The sequence below is a fragment of the Equus asinus genome, chromosome 21 (assembly GCF_041296235.1).
Source record: "Equus asinus isolate D_3611 breed Donkey chromosome 21, EquAss-T2T_v2, whole genome shotgun sequence".
NCBI lineage: Eukaryota > Metazoa > Chordata > Mammalia > Perissodactyla > Equidae > Equus > Equus asinus.
Window position 1 is genome coordinate 12,086,754 of NC_091810.1, and position 18,092 is coordinate 12,104,845.

The 18,092-nt window shown below is 39.0% G+C and overlaps 1 protein-coding gene across 7 annotated transcripts in view; it reads left to right on the forward strand.

Annotated features, from left to right (window-relative positions):
• The window catches only part of KBTBD12 (kelch repeat and BTB domain containing 12), a 100,351-nt gene that overhangs the window by 57,814 nt on the left and 24,445 nt on the right, over positions 1–18,092 (forward strand). For 4 of the 7 annotated variants that reach the window (XM_014846106.3, XM_044754467.2, XM_044754468.2 and 1 more), the window contains one exon: positions 11,430–11,627. In XM_014846106.3, coding sequence (XP_014701592.2) covers positions 11,430–11,627 — 198 coding nt within the window. Of the gene's footprint in view, positions 1–3,440; positions 3,629–8,259; positions 8,465–11,429; positions 11,628–18,092 lie in introns of those variants that run through there. The other 3 variants (XR_011496488.1, XR_011496487.1, XM_070493078.1) reach the window with 3 other exon arrangements.

Sequence of the window (18,092 nt, forward strand, 5' to 3'; positions counted from 1 at the left end):
ATAGATTGTTTATCTCTGTTTTATTTAGTTCTTTTTCTGAGGATTTGTCCTGTTCTCTTATTTGGAACATATTCCTTTGTATCCTTATTTTGCCTCTTTCTCTGTGCTTATATCTATGTATTAGGTAGATCAGCTATGTCTTCCTGATCTTGGAGATGTGGCTTATGTAAGAGATGCCTTATGAGGCCCAGCAGTTTGCTTCCTCATTGTCACCAGTTCCAAATGTCCCAAGAGTGACCCTGTGTGGGCTGCATGTGTCCTTCTGATGTGGCAGGGTTGCTCTTGCTGCATGTGCCTACGGAGGCTAGGCTGTCCCCCTGGCCGGCTGGTTGTAATGCTCAGCTATGTGTGGCTGCTATGGTCCCCTTAGTAACTTTATCAGGTGTGGGGAGCCCCAGCACAGTTGGCTGCAAGGTATAATAGCACTTTCCTGTTTCAGTTTTTTTGCTAAGTGAGTAGGCCCCAGCATGGCTGGTTGTTAGGCTCAGGAGCTTACAATAGTTGTAGTTGCAAGGCTGTTGTCAGCTCTCTCAGGAGTGCTGCTAAGTGGGGTCAGCCCCAGGCACAGGAGCACCCAATTGTTTCAGGCTTCGGAAGGTGGTAGCACAAGTCTGCTACAGCTTAAAGCCACATCATCTAGAGCCACACACCCCTGAAGCACAGCCCTGCACTGTGCACACACCCTGACCTACTGAAGCAGAGTCAGTCACCCCGCTGCAGAGGCCCCAGACACTCCACCAGTGCAGGCCCACCACTTGTGCATGCCCTGCCTCACAGAGGCAGACCTGCTCCCCTGGCTGCAGAGCTTCCAGGAACGTCGCCTATGCAAGCCCACAAGTTGCCCAAGGGCTTTCTGTTGGGTGGGCCCAGTCCCTAGGGTGTGCTGCATGCCTTGGCTGAGCTGGATTAAATCCGTGTTCTAGTGGTTGGGGCAGACCCCTGGACTAATAGGCCTGGGGAAGAACTCCAAAGGCAACTGCCAGCATCTGTGTCAGCAAACCTGTACTAGGTCACAATAATGGCTGCCACCAAAGTCTCACTCCCTGGGCAGGTGGTCCCAGCTTGAGGAGGTCTTACCTCTCACCAAGATGCACCCAGAGCCTATCAACTGAGTCTCTTTTCACCAAAGGACTGTGCACCTTTCTTTCTGGTGATTTTAGGTTGATTTATAAAATGGGTGAATTTATGCATGAGCCCTTTAAGAACAGGCCTTTTTCCTCCTATGTCTGATAGCTTTTCTGGGGGTATTCCCCGTTGTTGTTACACTATGTGATTTTGAGCAAATTGGTTAACTTCTCCGAGTCGGTTTTCTTCATTCATAAAATGAGGATGATAACAATATATTATCATCTCATGCAGTTGTGAAGCTTAAGAGAGAGTAGTATGTCAAATGATGAATACTGTGCCTGGCATATAAGTGCTCAATAAATGATAGTTACAGTAATTGTTATTATTTTTACTTTGGCGAGGTGCCTAATTATGCCTCAGTGCTGTAATAATGCTCAGCCCTATTCTTCTCTTATCTTTAATAGCCTGGAATATCCTAGCTCCTCCCGACAGGTCTCTATGCTGGCTACATGGCCCAACTAAGGAGGCATCATTGTGCTGAGGTCACTCTTTCCTCATGCATTTGGAGTCAAAAGACTGCTTCTTTCTACTCTCTTCATTTCCTCCCATTTCACCAATGACACCAATGACATACTGCACATTCAGACAACTTGCTTTGCTATATGGAGTAGGTACACATTTTCATATGAGGGACTCTGAAAATATTGTCTAAAATGTATTTTTCTCTTAGGAACTAAAGATGAAAACACTGAACTACTGGACATTGTGGTTAACACTGACCCTGGAGATTTGATTTGAGTTGTAAAGATTTTAGAATATTGGCCTTAGCTAAAATAAAATTTTTATTGTGGAAATATTTTGTCTTTGAAAAGCATGTCATCAGAGATACTGTGCATAAGTTGAATTTAGATGAACACAGCTTATGTAATAATGGCAAACTAGCCAAGTGACAATTGATCAGATAGTGGATAGTTTTTCTTGGAAATCTGAAAATTTCTTTCTTAACATAAAAATACAGACTAGATTGTTTGCTTAAGTGACTCCATTGTTCATGCAGTTATCTGTGTATTTTATCAGCTTTACCACACTATAATTGGCTCTTCTGTTGAGTAACTTCCTGGAAAGCTTAAAATAATTTAAATAGTCTATATAAACCTTATGAGTAAATGATACCCTTATTGAAAACCTAGGTATTTAAAACCAGCTGATTTTCATTTTGACTTTTTTCCTTAGGGCTTTCTTGGGAATGTAACCATTTTTGTTAGGAAGTGCAGGAAAGAGTGGAGCTGTGTACATAATGACAGAACCAATTGAAATCCTCTGGGAGAAGGTCAAATGGAAGGGTGCTGTTTAAGGCCATGCATTTTAAGATGCTTTATTTTTTAAGAAAAGTCTTTTGTCATTTGTACCGTGAGAGCTTATTATAAGAGATATTTAAGGTACTTTAATCCAGAATATACCCTAACCTTCTAAAAAATGTTCTTTAAAAAGACAATCCAAAGTAGGATATATTAGATTAATATTTCCTATTGCTATGAGAAAAATGTTAACTCCTTGTTTTCAAGGTTTTAAATCCTACTTTTATGAATAATAAAGTAAGAAGTGAATTAATTGCAGACTCCTCTTAGTAAGGTTTCGGGAAAGATAGAACCTTCTTGGCTCCACCTCATTAAAACCTAGTTGTGAGCACTTGTTGAGTGCCTCCACTATAAAACAGAACACCAGAGCACCAGAATCTATTTGTGGAAATGTCTAGACCTTTCACAAACTGGCCCCAGCCTGCCACTGCAGTCTCATCTCCTCCAGCCATTTCCCTCCCAACCCCACAAAACCTAAACTCTAGCCACAGGGACTGAAGGTCACTTCCTGAACTCGCCTCCCTTCTGTGCCTTTGTTTACTCTTTCCTCTGCTCTTAGTGCCTCCTCCTCTGCTTGGCTGACTCCTACACATCCTTCAAGGTCTGGAAAAATGCCGTCTCCTCTTGGTGGTTTGTGTGACCCCTGGTCAGTATTAGTTGCACTGGTTCTCTGCAGCATGCTGCTCTGCCTCTGTCATTGCCTCATCACACTGTACTCAGACTGTCTAGGGAAAGAGAGCTTGCCTCACTCATGTCTGTGTCTCTTCTAAAGCCAGCTCAGGCCTGGCTTATGGGATAGATGCTTAGTAAATATCAGTTTACTGAATTTACTTTTCTCATCTTGTAGCCTGTCCTAGTCTCCCATCATGTGAAAAGCCAAAAAAATAATCAGAGTTACAGGTCTTGTAGAGAATTTTTTAAAGTAAAGACTTTTGATTTCCTTGTCTGGAGCTAGCTAATAATAAGTCTTCCCACACAGCTAATGTCTCAAACTATCGGTGTTGTTTTCTCCAGGAGACCGTTCTGTGCCTCAGTGGCTTACTGAAACAGCAGCCCTGTGCGAGTCTGACTCAGCTGGAGTGCCATTGAGGGTGATGAAGGAAAAATTACACAGAAAGTTCCTGTTACTATAGTAAATGCATTTCAAAGATCACTTTAGAGATAAATTATTTTATGAGATGAGGGGACCAAGTTTCAATGTGGTAAGGTTTCACCTTTTACTTTCTTTTGATAAAATTCTAAGCAGTTTTCTTAAATATGTTTTTCTCAAATTACCTAGGTTGTTTATTAAAATGACAGATTCCTGGTCCTCACCCTTGGCAAATCTGAGTTAGTAGGCCTGAAATGAGGCTTAGGAATCTGAACTGTAGGAAGCATCTGGTGTGCATAATCATATGACTGCACTTGGAGAAGTACAGATATGGTGGGGAAAGTGAAAAGATAATCTCATGTTAATGAAGGTATCATACGCTCAAAATATTTACTAAGCATGTGTTACATAAGCCAGGCTCTGGGCTGACTTTTAGAAGAGACTCAGAGATGAATGAGACAATGTCTCTTCCCCTAGACAGCATTGTGGAGTTGAGTATTCTAGGAAAATGAGTGAGGTTATTTGGTCAAAGTATCCTGGCATTCATAAGTTATCACAGCAGGCTGGCAGGTATGTTCTGATCTAATTCCAAGAGTTTTATAAGCTTAAATGCACATTTCTTAAGCTCATACTGAACAAGGAAAGAAATATGCTTTTACAATAGCCAAAGAAGTCAGATGGTATTCCTAGTGCCCCCTTTTGCTGAGAAAAGACTTGGATTTAGAGATTTGACAGCTGAAGTGACTTTGAACTGGAATGAATGATTCACCATGTAAGTATCCATGAAATGTATTTCCAGCTAATCAAATGAGGATATTAACCTTGATTATCTGGCACTCTCAGTGGGGACCCTAGAAATAAATGCTCTAAGAGACCAAAATTTTCCTATGGCTCCCAAATTGTGACTTAGCTATATAGTAAATTTTGTCATTGATATTCTAAAAGTTCACAGAGAGTTGGCAGTTCCACATTTTACTGTAATAATTAGAATTGTACTTTATTCAATCAGTGTATAATTAAATGCTGTATTATAATGGTTTCCTATCTGCCTTTGATTTCCCAGTAGACTGTCTCTTATGAACAACAAAAAAATCTTAAACTTGTTATTCTATGACACCTAGTACAAACATGAAGTGAATATCCAAAATATACTTATAAATCGCTTAAAATTAACCAGAAGTTTAGAGTGTTTTTGATTCTGAAATCAGAGAATTTTTGAAAGCTTCTATAATGTGAAAGCCCCTGATGAAGAGTGATAATAATGTTATTGAGACTAGATGAGAAATATCTTAGGAGAATGTTGTCTTGGCCTCTGATTTAGTTCTGTATGTTTGCAGAAAAGCATAATGTTACACAACCAGAGTTGTGTAACTACACATTCTATGCTGTGCTTTTATGAAAAAGAGGTAAATTGCTAAAAGCCACACCAATAGCAAGGATTTGTTCCAGAAAGCAAATCTTAGGTATGTCTTCATGCAGCCTTATGTATAGAACCATCTATATCTATGGCATATTGTGAGAATAGATCATATTGTTACTCCTGAATCCTTAAGAAAATGTTAAATTATATTTAGTATCTTCAATTCACTAAGGCAGGGAATATCACAATATATGTTTTAAAGCATCATAAAGAGTTGAAACAGAAAAATTTTGATGCTTTAATAGAGGAAAAAGTCAATTACCAAAAAAATCCTATAATTTTGAGTAAAATGTATATCTTCTATTAGTTTACCCTAATTCGTATATGTAATCATTCCCTTCTTCTACCAATTCTTGGGTAAATATGGAAATGAGCACAAATTATCACTTTCTGTAAATTATTTTATTTATGCACAAGATAAATATGCCAAAGAATAATTATGATCTTTTTCTTTAATAGTTATCCAACAAATATTGTCAAGTGTCCTTTAGAAGAAAGACATTATGCTTGGACCCTCAGGGAATATAATGACGCACATTTTGACTCAAGGACTTATATCTTGTGTCTCTACATTTTGAAGCTGTGGAATATATTTGATTAATAGTTCTTTGCAGGGCCACTTCAGAAAAGTATTAGTAGGAAGTTGGCCTGTGTCCTGTTAGTTTAGGACTAGCCCAAGTTAATAGAAGTTAGTGATTCTTTTTGCAGGTAGATCTGGGATGAAAGATGAACCCCAAAACAGACTCACACCAACAATTTCTCTCAACATCTGGGCTGAGATTACCATATCCTTTAAGAAGCTGACTTTTATAATCTGACAGGAAGTGAGTTTTCAGCAATTTGGACTCAGGGCTTAACACATTTTGGAAAGACAGCCATTGCTTTTTGTTTTGACAAAAGAGTATAGGAAAAAAAGATACCTGGGATGAGGGTAAGGAGCTGATCCATTCATACATTCAGTTAAATTTTTATTTCTTGACTATCTGTACCATGTAAAAAGTGTTGGGGATACAAATGTGAATTCTGCCCTCAAGTGACTTACAGTCTAATCTAATAGGAAAGCATACATGAAGATAAATAAGAGCAATATATGTTATAGGGATCTTGATTTCTATTCAGAGGACAGTGGAAACCCAAAGGAGGGAATGGCCAATTCTATGTAGAGAGACATGAAAGATTTCTTAAGAGGATGACTACTGATCTGAGCCCTGAAAGAAGAGTGGGAGTTTGTCAAGTTGAGGAGAAGGAGGAGAGACCATTCTAGGCAGAGAGCAGTCTAAGCAAAGGTCCAGAAATAAATAAGCCTGCCTGTTTGGGAAACCGCAAGTCTCTGAGTGTGCCTGGAGCATAAGGTGCTGGGGAATGTGGAAGGGAGACGGGAAGGGTGAGGAATGTGAAGAATTGGGCAGTGGCCGGGTGATCAAAGCTTTATATACCTTTAGATGAAGGTACAGATCTGAGAAGTGTTGAGAAGGCACAATCAACAGAACTGTGTGACTGATGAGAGATGGAGAGTGCTGAATCAAGGAGGACAGGGGTGACACTCATCTCAGGCTGAGCTTTGTCACCTTTGACCTGTTCTGACATCAATAGGTCATCGGTTAAACTTGCTCCTACTCACTGTTCCCAGGCTCTCCCTTTGTTCTCCCTTTTTGTGCTTAGCCTTCAGACCTGCTAGGACCTGCAGGACAAGCTAGTGAAGAGGGATGGGGAAGAAACAAAGAAAAGACAGGCCTAGGGTTCAAAAGAACTGATGAGGTAAGACCCAGACTTGCCTCGCACATTGAAATCCACTGAGGCCCAATGCTGGGCTGAGACCGAAAGCCCAGGGATTACACGGAATCAGATGGGATAGCAATGTTGTAATTGCAACTTGTGTGGCACCCAGGGCTCAGTGCCAGAATTTTCTATTCAACTGTCTACATTTCCACTTAGAAGTTGTAAGACATTTCAAACACTTGATTTTCCCTCCAAAATCAAGCAAAGGCAATCTCTAACAAATAGAACTTCCCTTTTCCCCAAAATGATCTTCTCTTTCAGCTGTTTTCTTTGATTTCAATGATAATCTGCTTTGAGGAGCATACAAGATGCAGACGGATGATTATGTTTTCTTAGCCTGGCGAGAAAAAACTAGCAAAGGACAATGAAGGGTAGGCAGGTGAAGAAATTGTCCTTAATACAAATATCCTTAATACAGACCATGTTGTGTGGGCCCAAGACACACTGTAGGTTAGCATTACCTGGCATAGCCCAGAATTTTGTAGAAGGCAGGTAAACCTGCTTTCAACCCTGTCCTGAATGACTTTTTTCTGAAAATACCCAAGGGACCCCTGTGTCAGATTAAGATAAGGACAAGAAGCTAGGTTCATGTCTTAGGCTTGAGTTCATGTCTTCAGTTTAGGTCTTAGGCTCCAAATCTGGAGCTCTAAAATGAGAGTAGAAAAAAAATCAGAGAGCAGACAACTCAAGTGAGAATGAAATTGTCACAAGCATTATATTAGCAGTGAACAGATTGTATTTGACATGCAAGTCAGAAAGTAGCCCATCCACTCAGCTGGGTGGACTAGCTTCACTCCTGGAAGCCTGTAGATTACAAAATCCTTTTCTAGCATTTATGATGTCACCTAACTGCTCCCACCTCTCTGAAATGTTTATGACCAAATGTTACTCGAAATCATGTCAGGAGAAGGCTCAGCTAATTTCTCAGCCCTTTGACTTTCTGATTATCTCTATCCAACCTTAAAGAAACTTTTAAAAGAGACTTGACCATACAGTCAGTAAGACATCAATTATAGACATAGCAAATAATTAAACTGAGAATAAGCAAACGTAAGATTTCAGTGAACACTGGTTTTACTTACACAACATCCTAGAGCCTAAAAGAGAAAGAATGAACATTACTGAGTAGCTACTACATGCTAGCCATTTGTTTGCATGCAATATGTGAGAATAAATAAAATTCCTAGAGTAATACTTGTGCATAGGTATACAGGAAATGTGAGTTCCTCCTTTACATAATTATCCAGTATTTTAATCTTTGCAAAAATTATGAAATTGGTATTATTGTTCTTAACTTACAGATGAGAAAATTGAGACTTAGAGAAATTTTATTGACCAAAGTTGTCCAACTAGTAAGTGGTGACAGGCATATGAGCCAAGGTCTGTCTGTTTCCAAAAGCCCGCATGCTTTTTCAGTGACACATGGGAGCACACAACAGTGGATTTATTTACTAACGCTTGTTTCTAAAGCTTGTTGAGCAATGCAAGCAACTTTGGGAGCTTGCCAGAACAATGATAGAATGTTCCTTCTCTTTTGGATCCAGCCCAGCGGAGAATAGAGTAAGCCTGCCACCTGAAGGCAGCCAGGCAGGCAGAGGGGCCTTTGAAGCCAGCACCATTGTCTTCAAGGTGCCATGGACTGCAGGGCAATTCTTTGGAGAATGTCAAAGAAGTATCACTCCCCTTCTGCCCTCAGCCAGCTGCCTGCCAGGCTTGGCATGGGGAGAGATTTCCTCCCACACCCAACGGAAAGAAAGGAATCTACAATAGGAAAACACAAGAAGAGTGGGCCTTCATCTCTACAGAAATGAAAAAGAGGAGAGAGAGGCATTATCCTCTTCTATCATTTTCTACACTCCCCGCAACCAAAAAAACTAAGGTTTGTTTTGCATTTGAGGTCCACTTGGGTATGACTCACAAAGATAATCTCTATTCATTTGTCTGTTTTTGAATAAAGAAAAGTCAGGCTCAGACGTTCTGAAAGCATATAAATTAAAGATATGGAGGTATCTCATTGAAATTCTAAAGACGTGTGGATCCTACCCTAGGATTTCTCTCATCAAAAGAGTTCTCTTGTAGTGGTGGTGCTGACTTATTAATAAAGATCATGCTTTTATTTGATGATTTATCTAATCAGGATTCACCTTCAGTTTAAGCTCATTAAGTCTGCTGTTAATAGGCTGTCGCTGAAAGTGTACCTGATGGTAGAATTACATCCAAGTGAGACAGAGAATGTGTTCAGGCACTAATGGTCAGAAACAAAGACAGCGCCCTGGAAGCCCATGTCACCCTCAAGTGGAGTGTGTGAACTGTCTGCTAACCAAATAGAAAGAGGACATATTTAAAAGAGTCATTTGTAGAGTAAGAGATGAACATTATAATGAAACACACTTAGTAACAGAGAAATGAAAATGACAAGCACTCTAATTATTCTGAAAACCAGGAGAATAAAACCCATTCTTTATATGCATTATGTTGAAGCTTTTCTAATGGGCTTTTGTGTGAGACTTCTGCGTTACACTCAGGATGTTGGTTGTTCAATGTGCCCCAGCCTGACTCCCAGTGACTTGCATTTAACCTGTTTGCTTCCACTTACTGGTTTTCTAAAGTGGTTGTAATATAAACCAGCCTAATAACATCTCTCCTAGGTCTTGCAAAACAGGTAACTATATCATCTCGTTCTTACCTGATGGGTGGTTGCCAGGTTCACTTGCTACAGATAATTCCTCTTCTTTAAGGCCCTCCTGCCCCACAAATAGGAAATTCCACTTTTTGTTGGACTAAGAAACCTCCAGCTACCACAGTGCCACAGTGAAAGAGGACCCACGAACAGCAGAGCTGTCCAGTTAACCAAGGCCAGTGTGTCCCCTCCTTGGAAATGCTGCAGCTCAGACTGGGCACTGTAATGGACTAAGTTATTTATCCAGTCCAATAAGAGAGAGAGCAGCTAAGAGCTTCCTGAGTTTATAGCCTCAGTCCCTGGATTCAGGCTAGAAAGGAGACAGGCCAGGCTCCATCAGCAAAGAGAAAAACTAAAGACTTCCTCCAAAGCCCTGTTCCATCACCTCTTATGCCTGGCAGAAGTCCCAACCATGGAGAAAGTAAGCTGTTCCCATCAATCTTCTTGGATTTCTTGAGTACTGTGTGTCAGGCACTATGAAATATAAGACGTGTAAAAAGTGGTCTTTGCCCTCAATAAGCTTACAATACATCCACTTGGACAGACAGAGAAAGCTTAGGAAAAGTTCAATTTCTCATTCATTCATTCATTCCAAACACACATGTCAGGCATTGTACTAGGGAATGGGGATGCAGTACTAAAGAGATGAAAAAATAGGTGATAATGAAAATACCATCAGACTAGTGCAATAATGGGTAAAAGTTCTTAAATAACAGTGAAAGAAGAAATGCTTTGAGACAGTATCTGATTAATTTCTCAGTAAGTGATATATTTGGTAAATGCCATGAGATCAGAGCAATTCTTAGTTTGGTTTTGATATTGCTATAAACAACATAGCCAAGCACCGTCAACACCCCACAAGTGCAATGACTCTTTTAGGACCCTCTCTACAGGAAAGAGAGCTAGCTTAGCCTGTGGCCAGCACTTTAAAGTCTTCTTGATTGGTCATGTAAATCAGGATGATCAGATTGCATCAGCATGGAATGAGATCACCAATGAGAGGAGTGTCTGCAAGTACAGGTGTGTCTTTCCTAGGGAATTCACCTCAGTGTCAGGAGCCATCCTTCAGGTCTAGGAAATATGGCCCTGAAGCTTCAGAAATTTCACTGTGGGGCTTGAGGGGAAAGAACAAAAGAGATCACATGCAAACTTGTGTTTCTTATCACAGTGGATTGGAAATTCTTACACAATTACTTGTCCCACGGAGGGTTGTACTTAAAAGTCATAATTATGTTAATGATATTTCTGTTACTTCTTACAGTATCTGCGCTTCTGAGTCTAATTTGTATCTCTTTTAAGGTACCTGTCATGATGTCCTCTATCTATTTATTTGCATACATGGCCCTTTTGACTCCATTAATTTCTTAATGACAAGAAATAATGCCTTATTTGTCTTTCTAAACTCCTTATCAGTTAGCACATTGCCTTGCATGTAATAGGCAATCAATGAATATCTGTTGAATGAACTGTATCGTTCAAAAATGGAAGATGTACTGGACTTTTGGGTTTGGGGCATTCCTTTGACCCCAAACCTGAAATTTACCAAATAATGGCCCTTCCTAATGGGGAAAAATTCACACAGTTTAAGAAGAGAGGGAGAGACAGGCTTGCAATGATGAGGACACATCTGTAACTAGCCAGATCAGTGAAATCATTGCTAACAATCAACAGGAAGGCAGACGTCCGAGTCGAGTTATCCTCACCTTCAAACCTGAAATGCTTATTCTAAAGGGGATGCTCATTGTGTGAACCGATGTTGGATGCGGTAGAATATAAAGCCGCCACTGGAATCAACCTCATGCATAAGAACAAACAGATGGAACACTGTGAATAAAAATGATATTAAATTTGGCTATGGAGTACATAGGTAGACATCACTATTGCTTAGAAATTATCTTAGAAGTAGCACCAGGCGAGAAAGAGAAAAGTCAAAGGCCCATAAACCTGTGATATAAACCATAGAAGGAAAGGGGTGCTATCCCCGATGAAGTTTCAGTTCCTGGTCATCTCATTTCTGTGTTTCATTCTCTGTAGGTGGAATTGGCTGTGTAGGTCGAGACAAGGGCCAGGTTCGAAAGTGCCTTGATGTGGTGGAAATCTACAACCCTGATGGGGACTTTTGGAGAGAGGGCCCACCTATGCCAAGTCCCCTGCTCTCACTTCGAACCAATTCTACCAATGCAGGAACAGTGGATGGGAAGCTGTATGTCTGCGGGGGATTCCATGGAGCAGGTACTAATCCAGTTTCAAACACTCTGTAACCTCCTTCGGTGTTGATTTTGACCTCCGTTAACTGACCCAACCACCAATGAATAGTCCTGAGAGCAGTGTGAGCGCTGCCAAAAGCACGGCTTTTAGAGTTCAGTGACCATGAGCAACTCAACAAACCTCTGAACTTGGGTTTGCACATCTATAAAAAGGAGGTGCCACCTCCACAGGCTATTGTAAAGGTTAAATGAGATCTAGTTTATAATGTGTATGGCATATAGCAGACACTCGATAATTACTAGCTGAATCTGAGGAGAGAAGAAATGAGAGAGGAAAGGCTAATGCCTGATTGTAGGACTAAAAGAGAGATTTAAAAACATGAAGAACAGGTGGAAGTGGAATAATGATCTGAAGCATTGGATTTTATCTCTGCCTGTATTGATCGAGAGATCCTGCCCTCAGAAGACGCTCTCATCCCTTCTCCACTACTGCCACTTGAAATAAATTGCTTGAAAACATTTCTAAAATAGTACCCAATACCCAATAATACCTATCTATCTAATTTTACCACCATTGCAATCTACAGTATAGATTTATAATTTTTAATGTAACAGGGGGATTTTTAAATATGCACAAATTTAATAAGCTACCATCTCCAAAGTTTGATTAGTTGCATCAGTAAATAAGGCAGAATACAATTCTATTAAAAATGACTTTAAATCTGACCACACTAATAGAAGCACTAGACCAGTAAATATCCATGAAAAACATGTTTCAAGAGCACTGAAAATTTTGAAAGTGTGCCAGATTGAAGTAAAGCTGACATTGCAGCAAAGAAAACACTTTTATAAGCCTACTTTCATTTTTACAGTACATAATTATATGTAACTTAAGGAATAAAGTTTTCAGTACTAATTAAAAGATACAGGAAATATATGAACTAGATACAATGAGTGGGCATTATTTAGCTCTTGATTCAAACAAATCTTCTATAAAAAGATATTTTTCAGGTGATTGTCCCAGATTTTGGAAATTTTAATATGGACTGGAAATGAGATAATATTAAGAAATTATTAATTTTGTTAGGTTATGATAATAATGGCATTGTAGTTTTATATAAAAGAGAGAGAAAAAAGAAAAATCTTTCTTAACAATTAGAGATTGTTTGGATGAAAATGACATGCTGTCTGAAATTAGCTTTAATCTACTCCAGCAAATATTTTTTTAAAAATTAATGGAGGGGAGCCAGCCCTGATGACCTAGCAGTTGAAGTTCAGCGTGCTCCACTTCAGCGGCCCGGTTCGGTTCCTGGACACAGAACCACACTGCTGTGTGTCAGTAGCCATGCAGTGGTGGCAGCTCACACAGAAGAAGCAGAAGAACTTACAACTATACACAACTATGTACTGGGGCTTTAGGGTATAAAAAGGAAGAAAAAAGCAGGAAGTTTAGCAACAGATTTTAGCTTACAGAAAATCTTCCCTTGCAAAAAAAAGAAGGAGAGAAATTTTTTTTTAAAAATGTACCAAGGGCATGAGGGGATAAGAATAGATTTTACAACATTGGTAAAATGTTGATTGTTGATTTTACCATTGGTAAAATGGTAATTGTTGAAGTTGGATAATGGTTACATGAAGCTCTATTTTACTACTTTTGTATATGCTTGAAAATTCCCATTATAAAAAGCTTTAATTTTTCTTTCTCTGTTTGTTCTTCAGAGGACTTTTCAAAGAGGTTTTTTAAAAACTGTTTTAATATATTTTATATTAAACATCACATGGTTGTGTAAAGGTTGTAATCTATCATAGTAGCAAGAAACCTGGCAGAGCAAGGAGAAATAATAAGTACCCCCTTGTTCAAGCTCTGTGTGTAAGGAGTCAGGAGAGAGATCCCAGGTGCTGGACCCACTCATCCACCAGGGCTGTCTTGCAGCTGCAGATCACATGCCTTCCTCTCCATCCTCTGGCTTTTGGCTTTCTCTTGACCAGAAGAGAAGAGCAGAGAATATAAAAGGTAGCCTCTGGACCTCCAGAGGGAGGAGTGGTAATTAGTGTCTAAGGATCTAGAAGTTGTTCTGTTTTGTCCACTTTCTTTATCTCATCTTTCTTTATATAATATTGAGTTAGAGAATTGATATCCTACAGTTTTCCAAACATGTCTAAACTCATACTATGAGCCAGCCTCTTTTCTTGGGATGATAGTGGACTAACAATGCTTTCAGCCAGAGGAAAGGGATTTACTAAATGAGCTCTCAAAGTCCATTTTAATTATTTGATTCTAAGATGGTCAATTGTCTGGGATTAGCTGAATGAACCATCACCAGGGTTTTATGAAAAATAGAACAAGTGTATAATGGCATGCCCATTATGAACTAGATATCTCAGTATCAGACCTAAAAACAGGCACTGAATTTTCTTTCCTTGTCTGATACAAACCAAGTCATCTCATTTATTTATTCAGAAAACCACAGTCAAGAAATTCATCTCTTTTAATTCAATAAAAATGTTTTGAAACATTACTGTTTACAGGTATTTGGGACACAATATTGAGCCATTCAACATTTGATGGGAAAGACAGATACATTAACATGTAATAAATATAGTAATTTGGTTTTGGTTAAAATAGTAGGTTGAACATCTCTATTGTCTCCTCACGCCTCACTAAAATGACAGTAAATAGAATAAACCGTAGACAAAGAAGAGGAGGGAAGATAACAGCAACCGAATCTTGGAAGCAGGAAAGCAGATGAATGAGTTGGAACTAACTAGACCTGAGAAAGTTCAATCTTAAACTGGCAACGGGAAAAGCAAACAAACAAAAAAACCAATTTGTATCACAGAACCCCAGATAGTCTCAGGAACTGGCAACAACAGGTAACTCTGGAAGAGGGAATGAAGGTGACGCTGAAAACATGAAGATTAGTTGAAAGACAGGAAGACCCCAAATCTCCTGCCCTACTCTCAATAGTGAGATAAAGCCCCCCCTCTACCCTGACAGAGACTGAAGTTGAGAGAAGGAGTTGAGGTCACCCATCCAGTACTAAAAACGGAGATGAAGTGAAAAATTGCATTCTGTATATTGATATCACCAGCCTTCTTCCTTTCGTGGCTCCTAGAATATGAGCAACCATACCCCCGGACAGGAGACTGGAAGATTCTTCTTTGGGGATCTGACCAGCCCCAAAATAAGGCAAAGCCAAATCACCTTCTAGAGAACTTCACAGAAAAAGCTTCCATGGTATCTTATTCTTAAAGATGAGCAAACAGCTGAGGATCATCAGACATGTGAAGAAAGCATGTATATAAAAGACAGAAATCAGAACAAACAAAGGAAGAATAACAACCTGGAGGAGTCAGAGACTATGCCAGGAGAAGTATTCTCAGAGAGATGAGAGAAAATATTGCATCAGTGGAACAGGAAAAGAATATTTAAAAGAGTTCTTGGAAGTTAAAAATATGATAGCAGAAATTAAATATACAATAGAAAACTCAGAGTATACAGTGGAGGAAACTTCTCAGAAAGTAGAGCTAAAAGCAATTAGATGGAAAATGAGAGAAAGAGAAGTTAAATCCAGGAAGTCCAATGTTTGCATAATAGGAGTTCCAGTAATAAAGAACAGAGAAAATGGAGAGGGAATAAACCATCCATGAAACAAATGAAGAAATTCTCCCAGAACTGAAGTCATCCTATTGAAAGGATACACCGAGTAGCCAGCACAGTAGATGAAAACAAACCCAAGCTAAAGCACATCGTTGTGACATTACAGAACACGAGACAAATAAAAGATCCTAAAAGCTTCTAGAGAGAAAAAAATTTCATAGAAAGTGTCAAGAACTAAAATGGTATCAGACTTCTGAACCACGACATTGGAAGCTGGAAGAAAATTAAGCAAATGCCCTCAAAAATTCTACAGGAAAATTATTTTCTACCTACACTTCTATACCTGCTGAACTATTAAGTGTGAGGGCACATTTTCAAACATGCAATGTTTCAAAAAGTTTAGCTCCTATGTGCCTTTTTATTGCTATATGCTTCACAAAAAATGAACACTTAAACCAAGAAAGAACAGACATGAGATCCAGGAAACAGGATTAAACACAGTAGAAGGAGTAGGAAAGCTCCAGAAGTATACTGAGGGAAGACCCAAGAATGACAGCTTGTACAGCAGACCTAAAAAGCAACCAGTACAGAATGGAGCTGGTCAAAAGGCTCTGGGGAGATGACTTCCAGAAGAGAAAACTGATCAAGTCTTAATATTTTGAAAGATTTAGACATTTGGAGAAGAGCAATGAAAACTAACAAAAATAAAACAATTAACTTGAAAGAAAACAAGATGTTGCACAGGAAAGGAAAAGTATGCTCCATGAACCAAGCATCTGTGAATAGAATTTATAATAATAATGTCTAATAATGTAAATATTAAATATTGAGCTAACCAAAGTTGTGCCTTAATTGTACTGGAAAAATGAGAAACATAAAGAAGGCAGATATGGTAGGGATGTGAAAGAAAGCTAAAACCACATTTTCTACAGTGGACATGAAGAGTTAATGCCTTCATCTGAGAAATCAACAAGTCTCAGTACAGTCACGTGCCACGTAATGACATTTCAATCAACGACAGACTGCATATATGACAGTGGCCCTGTAGGATTAGTACCATATAGCCTAGGTGTATAGTAGGCTATATCATCCAGGTTTGTGTAAGTACACTCTGTGATGTTCACACAAAGATGAAATCGCCTAACACATTTCTCAAAACATATCCCTGTCGTTAAGTGATGCATGACTATAGTGTAAAAAATGTTATTATAGTGCTCAATGCCAGAAGAATCAACCAGAGTTGAAACAGGAGCAGTAATGAAGAGCAGGGGAGGAGACAACTATTTTTAAGGAATAAGCCTTGTGAAACTGTTGACTTTTTAAACCATGTGCATGTATCACTAATAAAACTGAAACTAAATTTAAAATATCTAGTAGAGGAATAGTGAGGGAAGTACATATAGTAGAGGAATAATGAGGAAGTATTAAGGAGAATAGTAACAGGTGAGTCTGTTGGAAGATAATTTTCCATGGGTCTCTTGCATTTCTGCAGAGACGCATGACTGTCTTTACTCTGGACTATCTTTTCAAGCATGTTCATATTGCAGACAACCTTGGAGGATAAGGATAGTGTCTCCCTCCATAGCAAAGGGCAGGCATGCTTACTGGCCATATAAAAGCTTCAGGTTCCCTAAGCTCAGGGTTCCTCTCCTATAAAGCAAGCCACTGATTGTACAGGTGTCACCTGGCACTCTTCACGTTGCCCTGTGGGAATTGGGGCTCAATATAACTGACATTTTAAAAATGCTCAAACACTGGCTGCTACTATTGCTATAAACGACAGTGTCCATCTCTGACCTAGGAGTTTCACATCATCTATGAAATGTACGTGAAACTGGCAAGCTCCCTTGTAAATCTCAGACTCTTCACATTTCTTGACAGAGTCTTGGGACTCACCAGGAAAAAAAACAAAAACCTCTTTTCTCCATACAGAGCGAGGATGCCAACGTTAAGTTTCCAAAAAGGACATAACACCAACCCTTCACAAACTTATAAAATTTAGAAGAGGAGGAAACATTTCCCAACTCCTTCTACGAGGCCAGTATTTCCCTGATACGAAAACTAGACAAAGACATTGCAAGAAAACTATAGGCCAATATCTCATATGAATATTGATACAAAAATCCTCAATAAAATATTAGCAAACTGAATCCAGCAACATACGAAAAGAATCATGCACCGTGACCAAACTGGATTTATCCCAGGAATGCAGAGTTAGTTCACAGTGTGAAAATTAATCAATGTAATACACCATTTACTTTAGTAGAATAAAGAACAAAAACAGATTGATCATCTCAATAGATGCAAAGAAAGAATTTAAAATCCAACACCCTTTGATGACATAAACATGCAATAAACTAGAAATAGAAAGGAACTTATTCAGCCTGTTAAAGGGCATAAAGTCTACAGCTAACATCATAGTTAGCAGTAGAAGACTGAAAGCTTTCTCCCTAAAATCAGGAACAAGACAAAAATGTGTCTCTCACCACTTGTATTACGTCATACCGAGGTTCTAATCAGGGCAATTAGGAAATAAAAATAAATAAAAGGCATCCAGATTGGAAAGGAATAAGTAATTGCATATGCCATGATCTTTTATTTAGAAAATCCTGGAAAATCCACAAAAAAAGCTATTAGAGCTAATAAATGAGTTCAGCAAGTTTGCATGACACAAGATCAGTATACAAAAAGCAATTGTATTTCTATACACTAGCAATGAGCAATCTGAAAATGAAATGAAGAAAACAATTCCATTTATAATAGTATCAACGAGAATGGCACATCCCACAACTAGAAGGACCTGCAACTAAGATATACAACTATGTATGGCGGGGTTTGAGGAGATAAAGCAGGAAAAAAAAAAAGGAATGAAATACTAAGGAATAAATT